At 37.2% G+C, this 22,939-nt stretch overlaps 2 protein-coding genes across 27 annotated transcripts in view; one reads left to right on the top strand and one right to left on the bottom strand.

Annotated features, from left to right (window-relative positions):
• Positions 1-3,824, bottom strand: part of LRRC28 (leucine rich repeat containing 28) — a 157,292-nt gene extending 153,468 nt beyond the window's left edge. For 2 of the 12 annotated variants that reach the window (XM_070619633.1, XM_070619663.1), the window contains exons 1-3: positions 3,532-3,657; positions 2,951-3,011; positions 656-757 (exon numbers count right to left, since the gene is read on the bottom strand). The gene's annotated coding sequence lies outside the window, so the exon portion shown is untranslated. Of the gene's footprint in view, positions 1-655; positions 758-1,291; positions 3,012-3,531 lie in introns of those variants that run through there. The other 10 variants (XM_070619666.1, XM_070619678.1, XM_008532917.2 and 7 more) reach the window with 8 other exon arrangements.
• A 1,633-nt stretch (positions 3,825-5,457) lies between these two features.
• Positions 5,458-22,939, top strand: part of TTC23 (tetratricopeptide repeat domain 23) — a 94,349-nt gene continuing 76,867 nt past the window's right edge. For 2 of the 15 annotated variants that reach the window (XM_070619606.1, XM_070619548.1), the window contains exons 1-3: positions 11,236-11,507; positions 13,397-13,483; positions 22,504-22,703. In XM_070619606.1, the coding sequence (XP_070475707.1) occupies positions 22,524-22,703 (180 nt within the window). In that variant the 5' untranslated portion in view covers positions 11,236-11,507; positions 13,397-13,483; positions 22,504-22,523. Of the gene's footprint in view, positions 5,688-7,333; positions 7,516-11,235; positions 11,508-11,537; positions 11,718-13,396; positions 13,484-14,810; positions 15,079-22,503; positions 22,704-22,939 lie in introns of those variants that run through there. The other 13 variants (XM_070619595.1, XM_070619536.1, XM_070619599.1 and 10 more) reach the window with 9 other exon arrangements.

Raw genomic sequence — 22,939 nt, 5'->3', positions numbered from 1 at the left:
CTCATAACCACTAAACTTGTGACATATTCAGAAGGAAATTAAAATGAATAAATACTTAATAAAAATACTCTCACTTTTCAGCAATAATTTCTAATTAGTAGAAACAGTCCTAACTGAAAAAATAGTTCTTGGACTTGAGATAGGATTCACCATCTAAGACAAAAGAGACCAGGTTTGTAACATGCAACCAAAGAAAGAGCTTAAAAATCAGACATAGTGAACCCATTTCCTTCTTGAACTACCTCATTCTGTATTCAGCCTAAGGTATTTCAAAAATATTTAAATATATGTAAAATATCTAGATCACTTACAGCTTCATTTTCTTCACTTCTTACTATCTAAATATGATTGTCTCATATTCTAATTTTTTTTCTTTTATCTCTTTATTCTTTTCTTTCTTTCTTCTTAGCTTTGCAGATTATCAGAGGTAGCAAAGAAATAGGTCCAGGAACACATAGTTTTATTTTATTATTTCAGTGAAATACTGCACTAGGAAATAACAACCCTGTATTATTCTGTTACAATCCCTCTGGGCTTAATTTGCCTAACACATAAAATGGAAACAGCACTTTATTGGTAAAGGCCAGAACACAGAACAGATTAAATTCCCTTCTAGCTCCAAAAGTGACAAGGGTAGGAAGAGAAGAATACTTGCTTCTTATCAACTAGGCACAGGGCAGCAACAAACTTCACAATCACTTCACACTAGGAGAAACAAACTCGGAGCCTCAGTAATTTGTCCAAAGTTGAACAGCTCCTAAGAGATAAAAGCAAGGATGGAGCGGGGGGAGGGGCAGGTAGTGGATTTCAAAGCCTGAGTTCTTTACATACATAGACTCACAGGATTCCACAGGATACTAAGGAAATGCTAAAACAAGGAAAAAGAAGTTGAGCTTTGTTCCAAGGGTCTACTGTCCGTTTTCCTGGGCACCCTTTTCTAAACTCTCTAATGGAAAGTACCTTTCAAAGAAAATTTTTTTGTTAAGAAAAACTATTCTCACTGGGAATTAACACAATGTCAGTGCAAAATATGGTAACATAAGCTTTCAACAAGCAGAGTTTTGTAACTTTTTGGTTATTTTCTATCATTTCCAAACTTTAATTCCTAGTTACTAAGAAAGCACTTGCCATTTTATATGAAAGGGCAGAGAATATGGAATATTCAATACATCCCCAATGCAACATGAGACTCCAATACTTTCCTATATTTATTCCATCCACTCACTCATCTACTTTTATGAGACATACTAAATGACTGAGCAAGAATCTTTCTACACCTTAGTTCTCTCACCTGTAAGCAAGGGGAACTTGACTAAACAGCGTCAATGATTCTGTGTAGAAAGGGAAGCCTTGTAGGTAACTCTTCACTGAACTAGTACACTGGAAGCAGTTTAGACGCCTCCCAAGCACCTCAAACTTAACAGATTCAAAAGAGCTTTTGATTTTCATCACCACTCAGAATCCTCCCGTTTTTCCCATTTCAGTAAACGGCACACACCTCCATCCACCCAGGTGCTCCAGCAGGAAGGCTGGAAGTCATAAATGATGCCACCCTGTCATTCACTCCAATCTATCACAAGGCCGGTAGTTTCCATTTCCAAAATACATCTCAAGTCCATCCACATCTCTCCATCCGCCAAAACCAAAAGCCACTGTCATCTCTTGCCTGGCCATCTGTATTACTGGTCTCCCTATATCCACTCTAGCCACTTTCCAATACACTGAGCACTTAGTGGTGAGTCTTTAAAAAGGAAAATCCAATTATATCTTAGGTAAACTCGTTCCCTAGTGCACACACATCCTGCTAAATAAACCCTTCAAAAGCTTATTTAGAAAATCAAACTCCTACCAGGCCTTCAGGGCTCCTCACTATCTGGCCCCAGCACTTCTCCAAGCTTCTCTGGCAGCACTCTCCCTGGCTTCTTGCCAAGCTCCTGGGCTTTTCTAGTCCTTGAAAGTGCCAAAGTCTTCCCAGCACTTGCTGCCCTCCTTGGCCTGGAAAGCACTGTCCCATGATCCTGCTGGTTTCAACATAAAAATCACTTCCCTATCCAAAACTAAAGTATTCTCCTGTTATTCTTTCAGAGAAACCTGATTTTTTTCTTTGTGGGACTCCCCACAATTTGTAATCTATATATTTATCGGTATATCTGTTTACTGTCAATCTAGCCAAGAGACTGGAAGCTCCTGAGGGCAGACATCAGCTGTTTTCTTCACTCCTGTAAACGCACCTGTAGCACAGTATCTAATACAAAGCAGGCCCCCAAACAGCTGAAGAATGCATGAAAGTGGGACATGTGAGTAATACTGCAAGGTAGATTTTTTCATTCTGTGCTCTAAAGCCAGCTTGTAGGTGCTACATACTGAGTGCCTGCTATGTGCCATAAAGATCCCTAATCCTAACAACTCTGCATTGCAAGAGACGTTCTGTGGCCTACTTTATAGATAAGGAAACTGAGTTGCTGAGAGAAAAACTTGCCAAAATTCCAACCCAAGCGGACTGACTCTGAAGCCTGTGCACTGCCTTACAATGTAGCCTTTCCAGTATTTCAATGGCACCTGGGCTTCTTCCGATTATTATTTAAGTGGCAGGCAAAGCTTACAAATTTAAGACTACAAAGCAAAACTATGTCCAAAACCCACACTCACTGATGGAAGACCCAATAAGAGAATTCGGTGTAACTTTATGGCTTTCCTTCTGAATCCGGATGGCTGAGAAGAGCTGCCTTTCAAACTTCATGACATCAAGTTAAAACGCAGTTTGCTACAAAGGCAATTTGGGCGATAAAAACTACACAAATGAAACCAGAAAGCTGCCAATAATAACTAATGCTAATGGTTTTCCAACATGCATTCACTGGCAATATACAGCCTCTACCACAATAATTTTCTTACACAAATTCCCTTCACTACCTCTTATCTACAGTTAAATGTAAACGGTATACTTAACTATATAAATGCACTTCCTCAAGAGGCTTCTGACAGGTAAACACCAATCCACTTCATCGTCACTTAAAGCAAACAGACCGTTTCATCTTAAGACAATCCACAAATTTTAAGCAGGAGTGTTTTAAAGAAAAGGTGTCTCTTTAGCTGACTTCAGTAGTTAATTCAGTACAATACCCGCTCCAATTTCCTAATATTGGAGATCAGGGAATTAAAAACTGTATACTAAAAGCATTTGGTATTAAAAGCATTTGTAAAAGGTTATTTTCTCAGTGCTAAGAAGCGTTGGCAGAAGTCTTTGGCAAAACACATGCCTTTCGCCCGAGTTAGCCAAACACTCAGGTCGTTACAGTTTGGAAGCGGCGAGCCCTAAAGCCGGGATTTCAAAGACCAGGTATTGAGAATTTCCAGTCGCGGACGAGGAGGAGGGCCCGGGAGCTGTGGCCACCCGAGGCCCGGACGGGCCCGCTCAGGCCGGAGCCCACCGGCTGCGGCAGGGACGCTTTGGCCAGACTAGATCAGAGACCCGGGGGGCGGTCCAGCGGGCCTTGCCACGTGAGCCACCCAACGAGGCCCAGCACTCACCTCGGCGCCGGAAGAGCCAGCGCTCCCGGGCGCAGGCGGTGCTGGACGGCAAGCCCGGACGGCGAGCTGGGCGGGGCGCCGGGCGGGGGCGGGGCGAGGCGCGGCCGGCGAGGGGCAGGGCGGGGCGGAAGCCGTGGAGAGGCAGACTGAACCTCGCGATAATTCTCCCTTGTTCTCGCAGTTTTACGATAGGTCGGACGAGAGGCTCGTTTTCCAAGAGATGTGCCTATTGGCCGAGAGCCCGGCTTCCTCCACGATGGCCCCGCCCACCGCTCGACGCTTCCTTCCGGCTCTGGCTGGAAGTTTGCTGTCAGTAAGGCAGCTTTCTGCTTAGCGTTTTGCTGGGGTAATTTAGCTGGCCCCAGCCTCGGAAACCGCGCGGAACTGATATGTTCTTTCATACGTTCGTTCAGTCACTCGTGCTCTCACTGAATGCATATGTTGAGGGATTACAATGGTAATAACACCCGAGTGCTTATTGTGTACCAGGCAGCGTTCTAAGAGCTGTGCATAGATTATCTCACTTAACCCTCACGCAATCCCATGACACAGGTACTATTATTATACCCTTTTGCTGGATGAAAAACGGGCCTGGTGGGTTTATGTAACGTGGCCAAGGTTAGTAAGTGGTGAGCCTAAGCACGGGATTTAGGGGCTCACGGTGCGCGCTGATGGGTTTGCACAGATGAGGCGGTGACCTAGTCTCTGCTCTTGAAAAACCTAAATTCTGTTGTGAGAAACGATCACCAAAAAGGACAATAACTAAGTAAGTTAAATAGTATGGCAATTCGTAGCATGACTGAGTAGGACGTCAATAAATATTTCTTCAAGAGGAAAATTTCTATTTCAACGGAAAGAGACACCAAAAGAAGAGAGGCTTATGCTGGTAAAAAGAAAAAAAATCCGAGCATTGTTAGGGAACATTTAAAAAGCCGAACTTATTTTTTAAATACCTTGTTGGTTAATATGGCAACTTTCTTTCTGAAGTTTTTATTAATTTTCTCTCATGAAACTGCTGTTACTTATTGTTCTTTGAAAAGCTTGATGTTGATTAATTTGTTAGCGATTCACTGTCATGCAACCTAGTTTCGCGTTGGTTTATTTAATTACTGTTAGAGATGAATAACCTAAAAAGCAAAGTTATGCTAAATAAAAATAACACCTATTCCAAAACAAGGTATGAGATATAATAAAATACCAATTACCTATGTATTAAACCTGGTCTTCAGAAGTTACTGATGTATACGGCATGGCCTATGTCATGTAGTTTTAGGACCTTCGATACAGGTTTCTAAATACCTAAGAATTTGTGGTACTTAGAAATTTTTTTGCTAGACTTAAAATGAGGAAACCTATAGTTTGTAAAGAACTTTCTATAAAGTTTGTAAAGAAAAATCTTTAGGGTATTAAGAATCAACCCAAATAATAAGACTTGCTCCTGATATTGAAGAGTCTCCAAAAAAGGATTAACAATAGACAAAACAATAATTTTTTAAAGTGATCAGTGTTAGCCTTTTAGTTTTCTTTTCTTAAGCAAAGATATATTTTAATGCATTAAGTAACGTCCGATATATGATCATGAAAAGTGAATCACACCAAAATAAATTACACCCCCTGAAACTGGCATAAAGTAGCCAAATGATTCTGTGTGTCAGTATAAGATCCTGTGACCACTCTTAAAAGTTCTTTAAATCTGTGGTGTAGATTTTCACATTGTGCCTCACTCAAAACGAGGGGGGAAATCCTCTAATTTAAGGTAGTGATTTTGCAATCTTTGACAAACTTTAACATCAACAGGCAGCGATACCACTTTAAGAAAATTCCAGAGACAAGACAACCTTATTTTAAAATTCCCACCTCTGGCTCCCAAGGATTGGGTTGCAAACTTCGACAAAATACTCTTCTCCACTCCCTATTGGTGCGTGCACTATCATTCATTCTTCTGCTTGGAGTTTTGTGAGGTACCAGGTTGCTTTACGGGAAAAGGCGGCCCTAATTTAGTCTGGAACTGCCCTACTTTAGACTTTTTCGTGGTTATCAATCTGTACAAAGAATCACCAAACTGATACAGCGAGAACCAATCTGGCAAATCAGGCTGCCGATACAACTGTGTAATTCGCTCGAAAAAGAAACGGAGAGCCTCTCAAGCACACAGGGTAAATTTTTGACAAAAGATTTTACGACATGGAGATATGAGAGTTAAAGAAAGTTTTCCGGGGTTTTTTGCTAGTTTTAAAGCAGTAAGTGTCAAAGGAAAAGCAGATAAATTACAGGCGCAATCAGAGTGGCAGGGAGAGGGGTTTTCAGAGTGTGTTTCTCTCTTTGGGGCAAGGGTGGAAGAACGTTATTCTCAGATTAGCTGTGGATTTTCGAATGGTAAAGGGAACAAGGTAATAAGATTAGCTATCGATTATTTTATATTCTAAGCTGTGGTTTGTTGTTGCTTTAGTATGGATTTAAAGGGATATTTAGTAATATTATTTGTAATTATCAAGTGGTGGATATTTTTGTTGTATATGTAGCATAATAGACAATCCATCTGTTTAAAGATACAAGAGAAAATTAGAATCATCTTTGGATGCAAATTTTGTGCATATTTTAGATTAAGAGATCCATAATATTGGTATATGAAGCAGAATCAGTAGGTAATTAATGTAGGGATACATTTTCAAAAATGAAATCCAGCGTTTTTATTTTCAAAAATGATATTTTCACTAAAACTAGAATGTAAAAGTTCAGGAAAATATTGATAAATAAGAATAATATATATTAAAACATATTTGAAATAGCAACATATGTTTTTAGAATCGATCCCAATATATAATTCCAAAATATAGTATCTTAAAGATTCTTCACACATTAATTCAGCTAGTAAGTATGATACCTAGTGGCACATCTATACCTCTACAGGGCCTAACTCATAGGTATGCAATAAATATTTCTTAAGGGGCCTCTGCTCATCCATGTATGGGGATATAAAATAATAAAATACAATCTCTCAAGAAGCTCATACTCCAGCTGGGAGAATGAGACTCCAAACATTTCACTGAAAACTTCTGGACAATTCTTGCTGCATACATGACTGTTACAGACCATGTGTGCTTCGGGTGCTCAGATCAGTACGAGCTGAAACATTCAGAGAGCGCTTCACAGCAGAGTTAAGACCGAATTTGGACCTGAGCACTGGGCAAGATTTCAGTAGATGGGAAAGAGGGGGAGTGGCATCACAGGTAGTGGATGAATCACTGGCAGATATGTGCAGCCTAAAGAATAACTGGCCCTGACTACAGCACAAGGCTCATTTGGGGACCTCGGTTTAAGAAAAAAAAACAAAAAAAGCATGAGAAGTTACATGAAGAGTCAAAATTGTGAGAATTAAGGAGTTTGGTCCTGGGTTTTGAACAGGAGGGAGACCTTATGAAAGTAACATTTAATAAAGATTAAACAGACATTGCAATTTGAGATGGCTCCAAGAGCGGAGACCGGAAGCTAAGGGGCTAAATAATAATAACTAATAACTACAAATAATGGAGTACAGATTGATGTCAGCCTCTTAAGACATTTTATCCAAATACCTGTACTTTCACATTGTTGCATAATATAAATTGATGCATTTCTTTCTATTCTTCTAGCATTGAGCTTATTTTTTGTTTAGCACTACAAATACAAATTTTATTAGATGTGGCAGTAGTTGTGGTGCGATTAAAACAGTAAAAGTGATTGTTGTTCACATTGCATCAGTCCTTGCTCCTTGTCCCTCCAAATTTCAGTGTGTTTCTTCGTTTGTTTAACTGAATTGAAGGAATTTCAACAACAGCAACAAAAATCCCTTATGACTGAAGAACACCATGGGAGGATGGAAGGTGTTCTTGCTCAGCTGTAGACTTTCACTTGACCTGTTTCTCTGAGACAAAACTCACTTCCATCCATTCAGTGAGCTGCTACTATGTGCCAGATGCTATCCTCAGTGTTGGACAAACAAAGGTGAATCAAAGACCATCTCCTCCCCAAAAAGCAAAGTATGTCAGGGGCACCAAGCAGGGTGTCTCCAGCTTCAAAACTTGCTTCAAAGAATCCAAACCTCATCTAGCCTAAGTCGTTGATCAGTAGTTCTTAGTTAGGTAGTTGGAGAAAGAGAAATCTCTGGCTGTGGAAAAGAACCCTGAAACAAGGCCCCCAACTGATGAATGATGTGGGAGACTGCAATGCTCACCAAAAAATTCCATTTACTCCCCTGGATACCTAGCCCTCTTTGCAGTTAGGAGAGCAAATGAGATGTAAGCGGAAGTGACGTGTGTCACTTCTGGGCAATGGCAGTGACAAGCCCATCCACCGTTTTCCAATCTTTGTCAGTCTACTATGACTCGTTTATGCATGATTAAACCTTGGTCAGCCTGGGTCTCTGAGATACCCGGTGGATCAGACATTCCCACTCCCCACTCCCAGACCCAGCCCCTACTCCTAAACCAGTAGGTCTGTAGCAGGTAGGAGTTGGTATCTTACCTCATTACAGTGTATTCATCCTGACCACCTCAACTGTTAACAGCCTTTCCCCTGGAGATATTGGCATTTCATTTAAGATTTCTTAAGTTAAAAAAAATGCCCTAGTCACCTGAGTTTCATGTATCAGGTGGATGAAATGTTTGGGGGGAAATCTCACTATACAGATGGTTTACTTATTCATCTAATAAACATTTATTGAGGCCTACTAGGTGCCAGGCACTAATGCCATGTGACCCATCTATTTGTAGAGCTGGAATATTAACTTAAGATTGGTTTTCAAGATTTTTGGGGCTTCTGCCACATTGTCTTTAGGAATCAGGGCTGCCCTAACTTATAAAAGTCTTGCAGTCATAAGATGTGTGAAAGCAGAATTACACATAAAGTTGCTTTGTGGTTTTATAGCTATTTTTTAACAGTTTTAGTGAGGTATAATTTACATACCACAAAATTCACTCATTTTAAGGATATAACTCAATGATGTTTTAGAAAATTTACAGGTTGTGTAACTATCACCACATTCCAATTTTAGAAAATTTCCATCACCCTAAGAGTATACTTCATGCCCATTTGCAGGCACTCCCCACTCCTACCCCCAGCCAAGGTACTCACTAATTAAACTTTCTGTCTCTATAGATTTGCCTTTTCTGGACATTTACTATAAATGGAATCATATGATATGCGCTATTTTTGCATCTGGCGTCTTTCACTTAGCATAGTATTTTTGAGGTTTATCCATGTTGTAGTATATATCAGTACTTCATTCTCTTTTATTGCCCAATAATATTCCATTGGACGGTCACTACCACATTTTGCTTCTTCATTCACTAGTCAGTGGACATTTAGATTGCTTTCAGTTTTTAGCTATTGTAAATAATGCTGTTGTGAAGATATGTACAAGTTTTTGTATGACCATGTGTTTCAATTCTCTTGGATATATACCTAGGAATGGAATTACTGAGTTATATGGTAACTCTGTGTTTAACTCTGAGGAATTACCCAACTGCTTTCTAAAGTGAACACACAATTTTACATTTCACCACTGTTGAATGAGGGTTCCAATTTCTCCACATCCTCACCAACACTTCTTAAAATCTGTCTTTTTGATTATAGTCACTCTGGTGAAGTGGTTCTTTATGAAGTGGCTCTCATTATAGTTTTGATTTGTGTTTTCCTAACGACTAATGATGTTGAGCATCTTTTCATGTGCTTATTGGCCTTCATATATCTTCTTTGGTAAAAGACCTATTCAGATCTTTTGCCTATTTTTTAATTAGGTTATTCATTGTTTTATTATTGAGTTGTAAGTGTTCTTTATATATTCTGGATAAAAGCCCTTTATCAGATAAATGATATATCTTCAAAATATTTTGTCCCATTTTTTAGATTGTCTTTTAACTTTTGTAATGGTGTCTTTTAGAGCAACAAAAGTTTTTAATTTTGATGAAGTCCAGTGTATCTATTTTTTCCTTTTCTCACTTGTGCCTTTGGTCTTGTATCTAAGAAATCTTTGCCTAACCCAAGCTCATACATAGTCCTATGTTTTGTAAGAGTTTTATAGTTTTAGCTCTTATTTTTAGGTCTTTGATTCAGTTGGAGTTAATTTTTGTATATGATGTGAAGTAATGTTCCAATTTCATTCTTTTGTGTGTACCTATGCATTTGTTCCAGCACCATTTATTGAAAGGACTGTTCGTTGAATTATCTTGACACTCTTGTCAAAAATAATTGACCATAAATGTAAAGGTTTATTTCTGGATTCTCAGTTCTATTCTCTTGAGCTCTATGTCAGTCCTTATGCCAGTACCACACTGTTTTGATTATGGTAGCTTGGTAGTAAATTTTTAAAATGGGATGTGCTAATCCTCCAACTTTGTTCTTTTTCAAAATTGTTTTAGCTATTCTAGGTCTCTTGTGTTTCCATATGAATTTAAGGTCAAATTCGTCCCCTCCCCAAAAAAAGGGCAGCTGGGATTTTGATAGGGATTACGTTAAATCTATAGATCAATTTGGGGAGTATCACTATCTTAACAGAATTAGGACTTCTAATCCATGAACATGGAATGTCTCTCCATTTCTTTAGATCTTTGACTTCTTGCAGTAATGTTTTTCAGTGCAAAAGTCTTCTACTTGTTTTGTTAAATTTATTCCTATTTTTTTCTTTTTGATGCTATTGTGAAAGGAAATGTTTTAATTTTATTTCAGATTGATAGAAATACAATTTTTGTTTATTTTGTACCCTATGACCTTGCTGAAATTGTTTAGTAGTTCTAGTAGGATTTTATTGTTTTTGTTTTGCTTTTCTGTGTGGATCCCTTTGGATTTTCTACATATAGGATCATGTCATTTGATAATAGAGTTTTATTTCTTCCTTTCTAATCTGTATACGTTTTATTTCTTCTTCTGGCCTTATTGCACTAGCTAGAACATCCATGTCAATCTTGAATACAAGTGTTGAGAGCAAACATCCTTGCCTTGTTTCCAAACAGGAGAAAAGCATTCAAACATTCACCATTGTGTGGTGTTAGCCTTAGGTTTTTTAAAATCAAGTTTTTATCAGCCCTTTTTCAGGTTGAAGAGTTTTTATCATAAATGCCAAATGTTTTTTCTGCATCTATCAAGATGATCATGCGGTTTTTGTCCTCTATTCTATTAATATGGTGTATTATATTAATGATTTCAGATGTTTAACTTACATTCTTGGGATAAATCCTCCTTGGTCATAGTATATAATCCTTTTGATATGTTGCTATATTTGGTTTGCTAATATTTTGTTAAGGGTTTTTTGGGTCCATATTCATCAAGGATATTGATTTGTTGTTTTCTTTTCTTGTGATGTCTTTGTCTGGCTTTGGTATCAGGATGATACTGGCCTTATAGAATGAGTTGGAAAAGGTTTCCTCCTCTTCTTTCTGATAGAGTTTTCAAAAGATACATATTATTTCTCTTGAAAGGTTTAGTAGAATTCACCATGGAAGCCATCTGGGCGTGGGCTTAACTTTAAGTATTTTTAATTATTAATTTAATTTCTTTACTTGTTATAGTTCTATTCAGATTTTCTATTTCCTTTTTCTTCTGTTTTGGTATTTTCTATCTTTCTAGGATGTTTTTAATGGCTTTTTGATGCCTCAGCTTACATATGGGCAAGGTTGTTTTTTAACTAGTACACTCTCATACTGTCATAATGGTTGTTATTTCCTAGGCGCCAGTACCCTGAGGGCTCCTGCCCCTCCCTCAAGCCTCCCTACAGCTCCCCACAAGTCAGCACCCAAAAGTTAACACCTGGAACAGCAGGGGACCTTCAGAACCCAGCTCCAGCATAGCTGCCATCTATACAGATTGGTTGGTCCTCCTGCTATACCAGTTATTAAATTTTTGAACATCACCTCTTGGAAATGGAAGACAAACACCGCTTTAGACCTCTTCTTCCTTTCACTTTGATCTGGGGCTGATCATGTGCTTCAGCATTCCACTGGGTAGGTCTGGCAGAAGGAATAGCATTAATTGATTGGGTATGTCTGACTGGCAGTTGTGGCACTGATTGAGAGTCCTAGGAAGCTGAACCCAAGGCTGGTGGCAAGAGGGTGGTGTGTGGGGTCTGGGCTCGTTTCTAATGAAAATTTAAGCCCTAACTATGGCTATTACAAAGAAAAGAAATGTGGCTGATGATAAGTGTTTAACTCAAAGTAAGTGAACTGAAGAGTGTGTCTTTCTGCTAAAGGTGTTACTCTATGATGCCACACCCATTGAAACAGAAGCATACTTAAAGCAAGATTACTGATTCAAATACTTTCAGAAGCCAGATGGGTACCATGCCTTTTTTCATTGATTCCAAGATGTACATTTCTTTTGGCTTAATCATCTCTGAAATTGGAACGTATGTTATGGTTGATGCTAAGTCATAATTTAATGGCAGTGTTGTTTCTTTCTTAGTGGTTATAAAATACTGGTGTGTCTTATAATCAGTGATGTTTTAGATTAGAATAATTCAGGAAATGAGTAGCAAGTGGCATGGGCCAGGAAAATCACATCCCTTTATGTCAGCCTTTAACTTTGAAAGAGACGTGTCAATACAGAGACCTATTTTTCTACAATAAGAAAAACAGCAACATAGGAGCAATGACAAATGGCAACTACTTTGCTGCCTACATGTCCAGGAGCCAATAGGGAGTGGTGGCAACTGGCAAACTGGAGAGTGCACCCTGTCCAGGGGCAGCTGCCATTCTCCCCTGGTTGATTGTTGCCTGTGGTGACATAGGCCCAGTGTTGACAGATGTTCTGAGTTTTCAGAGAAAGCCAGAAATACAGAAATCTAGATGTTTATGTGAAACTCCTACTTAAAATTTTTTTTAACCATCTAGCCAGAAAGAAAAAAGAAAAAAAGGGAGGGAGTTAAATCCAACCTGTGTATGCTGAGATTATAACCTCTGTCTTAAGGATTCGATATTAGGAGGCAGCATGAGACAAACTACATTTTAAGGTTAAGTCAAAAAGTAAAAAAAAGAAAAATCAAATCATTTTCAAAGTTCAACATTAGGTTCAGAGGCCCAGGATAGCAAATACTGTAGGTCATATTACTTATGTAGCTTTTAAAATTTCATCTCTGCCTCCCCTAAATAGGAGATAAGACAGTGTGGTTAAGTTTGTTGAAGTTGTTGCATTTCCTGATTATAAAAATAGATGATTACTTTAAAAATGCAGTCTTAGGTTTCCAAAGCAAAAGCATTTGGTTCCTACTACTATAGACTGTGCAATGAAAGGCAGGATGACATGGTGGGAAACCACAAAATTATTAGAAGACCAGGGTCCTGATTCTGGCCACTTGACATTGGGCAAGTAATTTAGCTTCTTTCAGCTTCATTGTCCTCATTTATAAAATACAAATAATCATATCTGTCTCTCTACCTCACATGGCTGTGGTAAGGGCCATGTGAGATAAAATATGTGAAAGTATAAAGTGTTATGTAAATATCAGTTGTTGGAATTGCCAACATCACATGAGTAGTTGGGACAGCACAGGTTCTTGCGTCTCAGATTCCTCATCCCAATCTACTACTCTTTCTCTAGACCACAGCACCTATTGAAGGGGTTGTCTCATCAGCCAATGGGGTGAGTAGATGAGGAAGCTTAAGGCAAGAGCTTATTATAAAAATAGGCTGCCAACATCTTGGAATCTGAGATAGCACTGAGTCTCGGACTGCAGGGTTTGGGCAAAGCTTAGATGCTGAAACTGAAGGGTTGGCCTTTCATGTTTTGAAGGGCTACTGGAATGAGAGTTTCACCTGGGTTGTAGATCAGCCTCTGTATCTTTCTCATGGCCTGACCTTAGTGTTCTGTGTTTCATATTCTATTTTGCTTTATGAAGAAAAGAAAAGCTCCTACTGTCTTCCTCCTTGGTGGAAATGTAAAGCTCTATTTTTGGATTATTAAGGAGTGGACACGCTTTACCTTGGTAACTATATCCAATCTAACTGCTTCAACACTTGGCTCTAGCCATCTCAAATCCTATGTGGAGGTAGACATGGAATAAGTTACAAATTTTTTGAAAAGGAAAGGAAAACCAATTATTTTTTAAAAGATGTCACTCAGAACCAGTGATGGGTTTCTAATTTCTAAATTGGACATTCTTATATAAACTTTCTTCCACAACCGCAAATTCAGTCTGGCTGAGACCAAATTGATTGTCTTATCAAAATGACCATCTTCCTTTATCTCGCTAGTTCTGTTCACGGCATCACCGCTTTTAGCGGGTGGTAAACTTTTCCTGTCAAGGGCCAGATAGTAAATATTTTAGGCTTTCAGGGCCGTAGGGTTTCTATCACAGCTACTCACCTCTGCTGTTGTAGTGCAAAAGCAGCCATAGACAACATGTAAATGAATGAACAGGGCTGTGTTCCAATAAAGTTTTATTTACAAAAACAGACAGTGGGCAGGATTTGGCCCTGAGCCGTAGTTTGCCAACCCCTTTTCTAGAGTCCCAGGAAGAAAATACCAAGAGTCAGTCTTGATTGTCCCCCTTCTTTGATTTTTACATCCAAGCAGCTCTCAAGTTAGAATAATTATATCTTTCAGTAATCTCCTCATCCCTCCCTTCACTTCCCTTTGCACTGCTACTGTGCCCCTGAATTCATTCTATACAATTACACTAACACACTCAGAGATTTTTTTCAACTGGTGGTAAGAGGGTAGCTTCAGGACCATATCTATTTACTGAAGAGGTATCAGAATTTCTTGGAGAAAGTTTTAAGAAGCATATAGAATATTCTAATTTTATTTTTAAGAAAAATGCCTACTTTGTTAGAATATAAACTATAGAAAGTAAAATGATGAAATCTTCTTGGACAATGTGTCATGATTGAAAATGGTTGTGAAACATTGCTCAAATTTAGAATTTCACAAGGTACACTGCTTACATTTGGTGATGCCTCATGTGATGTTAGGTGGAACACAGACAAACTTTTTAAATATTAATACTTATGTTTTTTATTTTAAAGTGTATTAGGGGAATATAACATCAAACCTCTAATGTCACATTATTTATTAGGGTGAAGCTGAAGCACGTATTTTGGTTTTTAAAAAGTGTGCGGATTTAAAGAAAAAATTGACAATATTGCAGGCAGAATACAGATATGGTCAAAATCATCAAGATGGTACCAGAATATCTAAAGTTTGAAAATCAGTGGCCACTTTGCCTCCTGTGGTTTCTATATTTGTCTACTAATTACAGATCACTCTCATGGGAGCATTTTCTTTTCTCTTTCCTCATAAAAACCTTCAAGGGCTCACCACTACCTGCTAAATCAAGTCAATCAAATTCTTAGCCTGGAATCAATGTCTTCTAAACCTGGCTCCAGCCTTCCACTTTTACTCTACCTCAGGATCTCCCAAACAATGCTGAAAAAATACCAGTCACATAAGATTTAATAGCTGCTCCAGAAAAAGAGGATTTCATTCTCAAAAAAGTTTGGGAAATTGCGGCATACTATACCCCTCTGCAATATATTCACAAGAAATTATACCACATTAAAGCCTTTGAGAAGACCTGAGGTAAAGAAACTTGTCCACGTTTATCTATTTGCTTGATCATAGAACCGTCCTTTTGTGGGACCAATATTTGTGTTTACCAACTTATTTGATCATCTTTGTCAATAACCCTTCCTTTTAGATTATGCATTAATGTCTTGTGGCTCTAGCATACTACAGAAGTTGGTTTGGAAAATGCTGCTCTGTATCCACGTTCCCCCAGTTCCCCCACATACCAGCCAAACTGAAAAACTAGTAGTTAGCCATGTACCCATTTCACTTTCTGCTTCTGAGCCCTTGCTAATTGAGCGCTCTGCTTGAGATACTTTCTCTTCTCTGTGCTTGCTCTCTGGAATCTTTTCAACCAAACAAGCTGAGTTGCTGCAACAGTAATGGTTCCCATTTCTGAAGTCTTACTACTTCCCACTCTTCTAGCACTTGTACCACCCAGTATTGTGGTAATTGTGTACCTGATCTTTTTTCCTGTTAGATTTTACATTTCTTGGAGTTACTGTTTTCCACATAGTGTGTTAGTTTAATACGTTGCTTATAGTAGGAATTCAGTAAATATTTGCTGAATGAATAAATAAATGGAAGACAATCAGGTGAAATTTAAAATGTTACATGTAGTAAATAATAAAATTGTAGTTTAAAGTATCCATGTGGAGAGTGGGGTGAATGGGGAGGGATCTCTGAAAGGCTGATACATATATATGCTTTTTAAAAACAGCTTTAATTGTTATAAAAGTGTACAGTCTGATAAATTTTGACATATGTATAGAACCCATTAAACCACAATCATGATAATGAACATATCCATCACCCCCCAAAATTTCCTCATGCCCCTTTGTAATCTCTCCATCCTACTCCTCCCCACATCTTCTCCTTCTCCTTGCCCAGCCACTCCCCCAACCCCTAGTTCAAGACAACCACTGATCTGGTCACTATATATTGGTTTGCATTTCCTAGAATTTTATATAAATGGAATCATACAGAATGTCCTCTCTTTTGTCTGGCTTCTTTCACTTAGTGTAACTATTTTGAGATTCATTCATATTATAGCATATCTGTTCCTTTTTATTGCTGAGTAGTATTTCCATATATAGCTATACCACGATTTGTTTATCCATTTACCTACTGATGGACATTTGGGTTGTTTCTAGTTTTTGGCTATTAAAAATAAAACTCCTATGAACATTTGTGTGTAAATCTTTATACAGACATTTGTTTTCATTTCTTTTGTGTAAATACCTAGGAGTGAAATGGGTGGATCATGTCCTAGGTGTATATTTAACTATTAAGAAACCGCCAAACTGTTTATCAAAGTGGTTGTACGTTTTACATTCCCACCAATAGTGTATGAGAGTTTCAATTTTTCTACCTCCTCACCAACACCTAGTATGGTCAGTTTTTGAAATTTTGGCTATTCTAATTGGTATGAGTGATATTTTATTGTGGTTTTAACTTGCATTTCCCTAATAATTAATAACATTGAGCATCTTTTCATGTGCCTGTTTGTCATTGGTATATCTTCTTTGATGATGTGTCTGTTAAAATATTTTGCCCATTTTTATAGTGAGCTGTTTTCTTATTATTGACTTTTGAGAGTTCTTTATACATTCAAGATACAAGTTCTTTATTAGAAACATGTTTTGCAAATATTTTCTCCTAGGCTGTGGCTTGTCTTTTCATTCTGTTCATAGTTTTTTATGAAGAGCAGAAATTTTTAATTTTGGTAAAGTCCAACTTGTCATTTTGTTCTTTTTACGATTCTTTTTCATGTCATATCTAGGAAATCTTTGCCTAATCCAAGGTCACAAGGATTTTCACATAGAGGTCTATCTTCTATTTTGAGTACATTCTTGTGTATGACGTGTGGTATGTGTACCAGATTTTTGTGTTGTTTTGTTTTGTTTTTACATGTGAATATCCAGTTGTTCTAACGCCATTTGTTGAACAGACTATTCTTTCTCCAACGAATTGCCTCTGCAGTTTTATCAGTGATCAATTGTTTATATACATAGGGGTCCATTTCTGGACTCTCCATTCTGTTCCATTGATCTATTTGTCTGTCTCAACAACACTACCAAATAGCCTTGGTTCCTGTAGCTTTATAATAAATCTTAATAAAAATTGTGTTTGTCCTCTAACTTTGTACTTCTTTTACAAAGTTGTTTTGACTGTCCTAGATCCTCGGCATTTTCATATGAACTTTAGACAGTTTGTCAATTTCTACCAAAAAAAAAAAATGCTATTCAGGGACTTGGATTGGGATGGCTTTGAATCTCTGGATCGATTTGGAGAGAATTGACATCTTAACAATGTTGGGTCTTCCACCCCATGAACATGGTATATATTTAGGTCTTCTTTAATTTCTCCTTGCTGTCTTTTATAGTTTTAACTGTACAAGTCTTATTCAGCTTTTGGCAGATTTATTCCTTATTTCATTGTTTTTGGTGCTATTGCACATAGTATTGTATTTTAATTTCAACTTGATTGCTAATGTATAGAAATATAAGTTTTGTATAGTGCTCTTGTATCCTGCAATCTTGGTAAACTCACTTATTCTAGGAGATTTTCTTCATGTTTCATCTGATTTTCTACATAGATGAAAATAGGGGTATAATATCTGTGAAAAGGGCAGTTTTACTTCCTTTCTGATTTGGTTGCCTTTTATTTCTTTTTCTGGATTGATTGCACTGACTGGATCCTCTAGTACAATGTTAAATGGAAGTATTGAGCGTGAACCTCCCAGTCTTCTTTCTGATCTTAGGGGAGAGCATTCAGTCTTTCAAAAAGCTGTAGTTTTTTCATAGATGTTCTTTATCAGGTTGAGGAAGTACAATTCTATTCCTACTTTGCTAAGATTTTTTATCAGAAATGGATATTAGATTTTGTCGAGATTTTTTTTGTGTTGATCAAGATGATCATACAGTTTTTCTTTTTTGGTTTATTAATATTATGAACTACATTGTCTACTTTTTGAATGTTAAATCAATCTTGCATTCCTGAGATGAACTCTACTTGGTCATGATGTATTTTCCCTTTAATATATTACTGAGCTTAATTTGCTAAAATTTGTTTCAAATTTTTGCATCTATCTTTCTGAGGCATATTGATCTGCAATTTTCTTTTCTTGTAATATATTTGTCTTGTTTTGGTATCAGGGTCTCATAGAATGAGTTAGAAAATAATCTCTTTTTCCATTTTCTGGAAGAGGTTATATGGAATTGGTATTATATCTTCCTTAAATGTCTAGTAGGCTTTTCTAGTGAAGCCATCTAGGCCTGGAGTTTTAGGATTTTTTTTGTGTGTTTTTTTTTTAAAGATTTTATTTTTTCCTTTTTCTCCCCAAAGCGCCCCAGTACATAGTTGTGTATTCTTCGTTGTGGGTTCTTCTAGTTGTGGCATGTGGGACGCCGCCTCAGCGTGGTCCGATGAGCAGTGCCATGTCCGCGCCCAGGACCCGAACTAACAAAACACTGGGCCGCCTGCTGCGGAGTGTGCGAACTTAACCACTCGGCCACGGGGCCAGCCCCTGGAGTTTTAGGTTTTTTATAAGATTTTTAAAAGGTGTATTCAGTTTCCCTAATAGCTGTAAGGCTATTCAGGTAACTATTTCTTCTTGAGTAGGCTTTAGTATTTTGTGTCTTTAAAGGAATTTGTCCATTCATCTAAGGTGTCAAATTTATTGGCATTAGGTGTTCATAACATTCTCATATTAACCTTTTAATATTTGTAGAATCTGTAGTGATGTCCCCTCTCTCATTCCTGATATTGGTGATTTGTGTCTGCTCTCCTTTTTTCCTGATTAGTCAGGTTAGAGATTTATCAACGTTATTGATCTCGAAGAAGCAGATTTTGGTTTCATTGATTTTTCTCTATTGTTTTTCTATTTTTATTTCATTGATTTGTGAAGTTAGCTTTATTGTTTATTTTATTCTTTTCTTCTGCTTACTTTGAGTTTAAGTTGCTCTTCTTCTAGTTGCTGAAGGTAAATCTAAGATCATGAGTTTGAGAACTTTCTACTTTTCTAATATAGGCATTTAATGCTGTAAATTTCCCCCGTGAGGACTGTTTTAGTGGCATCCTCAAATTCTTATCTGTTGTGGTTTTATATTCATTCAGTTCAAACTACTTTCAAATTTCCTTTTTGATTTCTTCTTTGACTCATGGGTTTTTTAAGAAGTGTGTTATTTTGTTTCTAAGTATTTAGACAGTTTCCGGATATCTTTCTGTTATTGATTTATTATTTAATCCCTTTGTGGTCAGAGAATATACTTTGTGTAACTTGAATCCTAATAAGTTTATTGAAACTTGTTTTATGACCCAGAATAGAATCTCTCTTAGTTACTGTCCATGTGTCTTGAAAAGCATGTGTATTGTGCTCTTTTTGGGTAGAGTGTTCTAGTAAGTGTCAAATCAAGTTGGTTGATGATATAGTTCATGTCTTATATATCCTTTACTGATTTTCTGCCTCCTCAGTGTATGAATTATTGAGAGTAAAGTATTTAAATCTCTGACTGTAAGTGAGGATTTGCCTATTTCTCCTTGCAATTCCATCAATTTGGGGTGTTATATTTTGAAACTGTTATTAGGTGTATGAACACTAGGGATGATTATGTCCTCTTGCTAATTGCCCCTTTATCATTATGAAATGACCTTCCTGATGGTACTATTATTTGCTGTATAATCTACTTTGATATTAATATAGACACTCCAAGTTTGGTTTGACTAATTTTAGGATATTTTCCATCTTTTTACTTTTAATCTAGCTGTCTTTTTCTATTTAAAGTGAATTTCTTGTAGGCAACATATAGTTGGGTTTTGCATTTGTATCGAATCTGTCAGTGTCTATCTCTTAATTGGGGTGTTTAGACCATTTATATTTAATGTTATTGTTGATATAGTTAGATTTAAGTCTATCACCTTGCTATTTATTTTCTATTTCTTCCATCTGTGTTTTGTTCTTTTCCCTCTTTTTTCTGTTTTCTATTGGTTTATTTTTATGCCTCTCTTTTTATCTCCTTTGTTGGCTTATTACCTGTAACTCTTTATTTTGTTGTTTTGATGGTTGCTGTAGGGCGTATACTATACATATTTAACTAATGTCAGTCTACCTTCAAGTAATATTATACTACTCCACATGCAGTATAAGAACTTCAAAATTCCATTCCTCCCCTTCTACCCTTTTAGCTACTATTGTCATACATTTCACTTATACATATGTTATAAGCCCCACAGTACATTATTATTCTTTTGTTTAAACAGTTGATTATCTTTTAAAGAGAGTTTAATAATATGAGAACAGTCTTACATATTTGCCCATATGAGTATCATTTCCACTGCTCTTTATTCCTTTGTGTAGGTCTAGATTTCCATTTGTTATCATTTTCCTTCCTTCTGAAAGACTTATTTTAATATTCCTTTGAGAACATTGGAGTGCAAATCTGCTGGTGATGAATTCTTTCAGATTTTGTTTCTGTAAGATATTTTCACTGGTACAGAATTTTAGCTTGACACCTTTTTTCTTTCCATACTTTAAATATGTTGCTTCATTCTCTTCTCATGTGCTTTTCTTTCTCCAAGAAATTTGCTGTGATCCTATCTTTACTTTTTTATACTTTGTCTTTTTTTCTGACTACTTTTAAGGTTTTCTCTTTATCATGGTTTTGAGCAATTTGGTAATGATGTGTCTCTTGGTGTAGTTTTCTTTATGTTTCTTGTATTTACTGTTCATTGAGCTTCTTTGATCTCTAGGTTTTTACTTTTTCTCAAATTTGGAAAAATTATAGCAGTTATTTCTTCAAATATTTTTTCTGTCCCTGCTACAGTCTATTTTCCTTTAGGGACTCAAATTACATATATTTAGGCAACTTAAAGTTGTTTCACAGCTCAGTGATTTTTTTTAGATGGTTTCTATTGCTATATCTTGGAATTCACTCATCTTTTCATCTATAATATCTAATCTGTCGTTAATCCCATCTAGTGTATTTTTCATCTCACATATAAGTTTCATATATAGAAGTTCAATTTGGATCTTTTTTATATATTCCATGTCTTCACTTAACTTTTTAAATATATGGAATACAATTATAATAACTATTATTATTTTTCTATGCTAACAACTTCTGTGTCCGTTCTGGGTGAGTTTTGATTGGTTGTTATTCTCATTATGGGCCATGTTTTCCTGCCTCTTTGCATGCCTGGTAATCTTTGATTTGATGTCAGATTTTGTGATTTTTACCTTGTTGGGTGCTAGCTATTTTTGTATTCCTATGAACATCCTTGAGTTTTGCCCTCTGCTACAGTTAAGTTACTAGGAAGCAGTTTTATCCTTTTAGGTCTTACTTTTATGATTGGTTAGGTAGATCTGAGCAGTGCTCAGTCTAGGGCTAATTATTCCCCACTACTCAGACAAAACCCTTCTGAGTACTTTGCCCTATATGTCTCATGAGTTACAAGTTTTTCCAGTCCAGTTGGTGGGAACGGACACTGTCAGCCTTGGTGAGCACAGACACTGTTCTTTCAATCTTATTAGAGGAGTCTTCCCTCAGACTCAAGTAGTTTTCTTACACATATGCTGATCAGCATTCTCTCCCTATACCTGAGGGAGACCCTCTGCTAATCTCTGGGCACCTCTTTGTGCAACTCTATCCTCTCCAGTAATCTGTCCTGTGAATTCTAGCTGCCTTGGTCTCCCTAGACTCTCAGGTGTATTTCTTCAACTTAGATAGTCCATGGGGTAACTTCTGAGTCCCCACTCCCTGCATGTCCTGGAAATTTTCTCAAAGCAATAAGCTGGGACAATCATAGGTCTCACTTTTTTCTTTTTTCCATCTCTCAGGATTGATGTTCTGTCTCTTAAAAACTATTGTTTCATAACTTTTTTGTCTGTGGGTTGTTATTTTATTTGTTTTTTGGTTTGGTTGGTTAGTTGGGTATTTCAGGCAAGAGGATAAATCTGGTCTCTGTTACCCCATCTTGACTTGAATTGGAAGTTTAACAAGTCACTTTTTTCCTGCTTCACGGTCAGTTGGGGTTCAGATGATCTAATTTGGGCTCTTTGAAAGTTGTTTGGGCTCAGCTGATTTCTACTTTATGTTACATATATATATTCACACACAAACATATTTTATATATACGTATTATATATATGCATAGTTATATTTTTCGTGTGTGTGTGTGTATATATATATATATATATATAAATTAACAAAGACTGTTTGGTTTAGTTAAAAGTGGAAATCAGCCTGAAAGTTTTACAAAGAAGTCAGTACCAGTCACCAAGATCTTTTTGGATAAAATGCTACTAATTTCAAAGAAGCTTGGGTATAGTATTGAAATTTTCTTAGATTCTAGCCTCAATTTCTAGGGGGAAAAATGTGTATGTCTAAAAGTAACTGGAAATTATTATTTAACGCCTTTATTTTCTTATTTAAAAATTAGAGGATAATGCATATAAAAATATGGATGAATCACAGGAAACCCACATATCCAACTACCTAGATGAAATTGTTGCTGCTGTCAGCATAACGCCTAGAAAGAAGATCCAGAGCAAGCTGCCTCAGACAGCGCTCTTCCAGCCTCCTCGAGAGAAACTCCACCTCTGTGAAGAGAAAGCCAAGTCCTATTCCAGCAGTCAGGAGGTAAGGAGCCTTTCTCCTCTGTACCTGTGCTCTGGTAATTGAGAAGTGGGACGCTTCAGGTTACATTCCTCCTCTCTGGGGTTCGGTACAAGACAGCATATAAGAGAGTGCCTTTATCATAGCATGAATGGGTGTAGCACCTCAGGGTTCCCAGCCCAGCAGTTGGCACAGTCAACATTGTGTTTGCTGAGTGACTGCACAAATGAACAAACAAGTCTACCCTGACCTCTTGCAAG

Source organism: Equus przewalskii, chromosome 1 (assembly GCF_037783145.1).
Source record: "Equus przewalskii isolate Varuska chromosome 1, EquPr2, whole genome shotgun sequence".
Taxonomy (NCBI): domain Eukaryota; kingdom Metazoa; phylum Chordata; class Mammalia; order Perissodactyla; family Equidae; genus Equus; species Equus przewalskii.
Note: the sequence above shows the minus strand (reverse complement) of the source record. Positions and strands in the feature narration are given on the sequence as shown.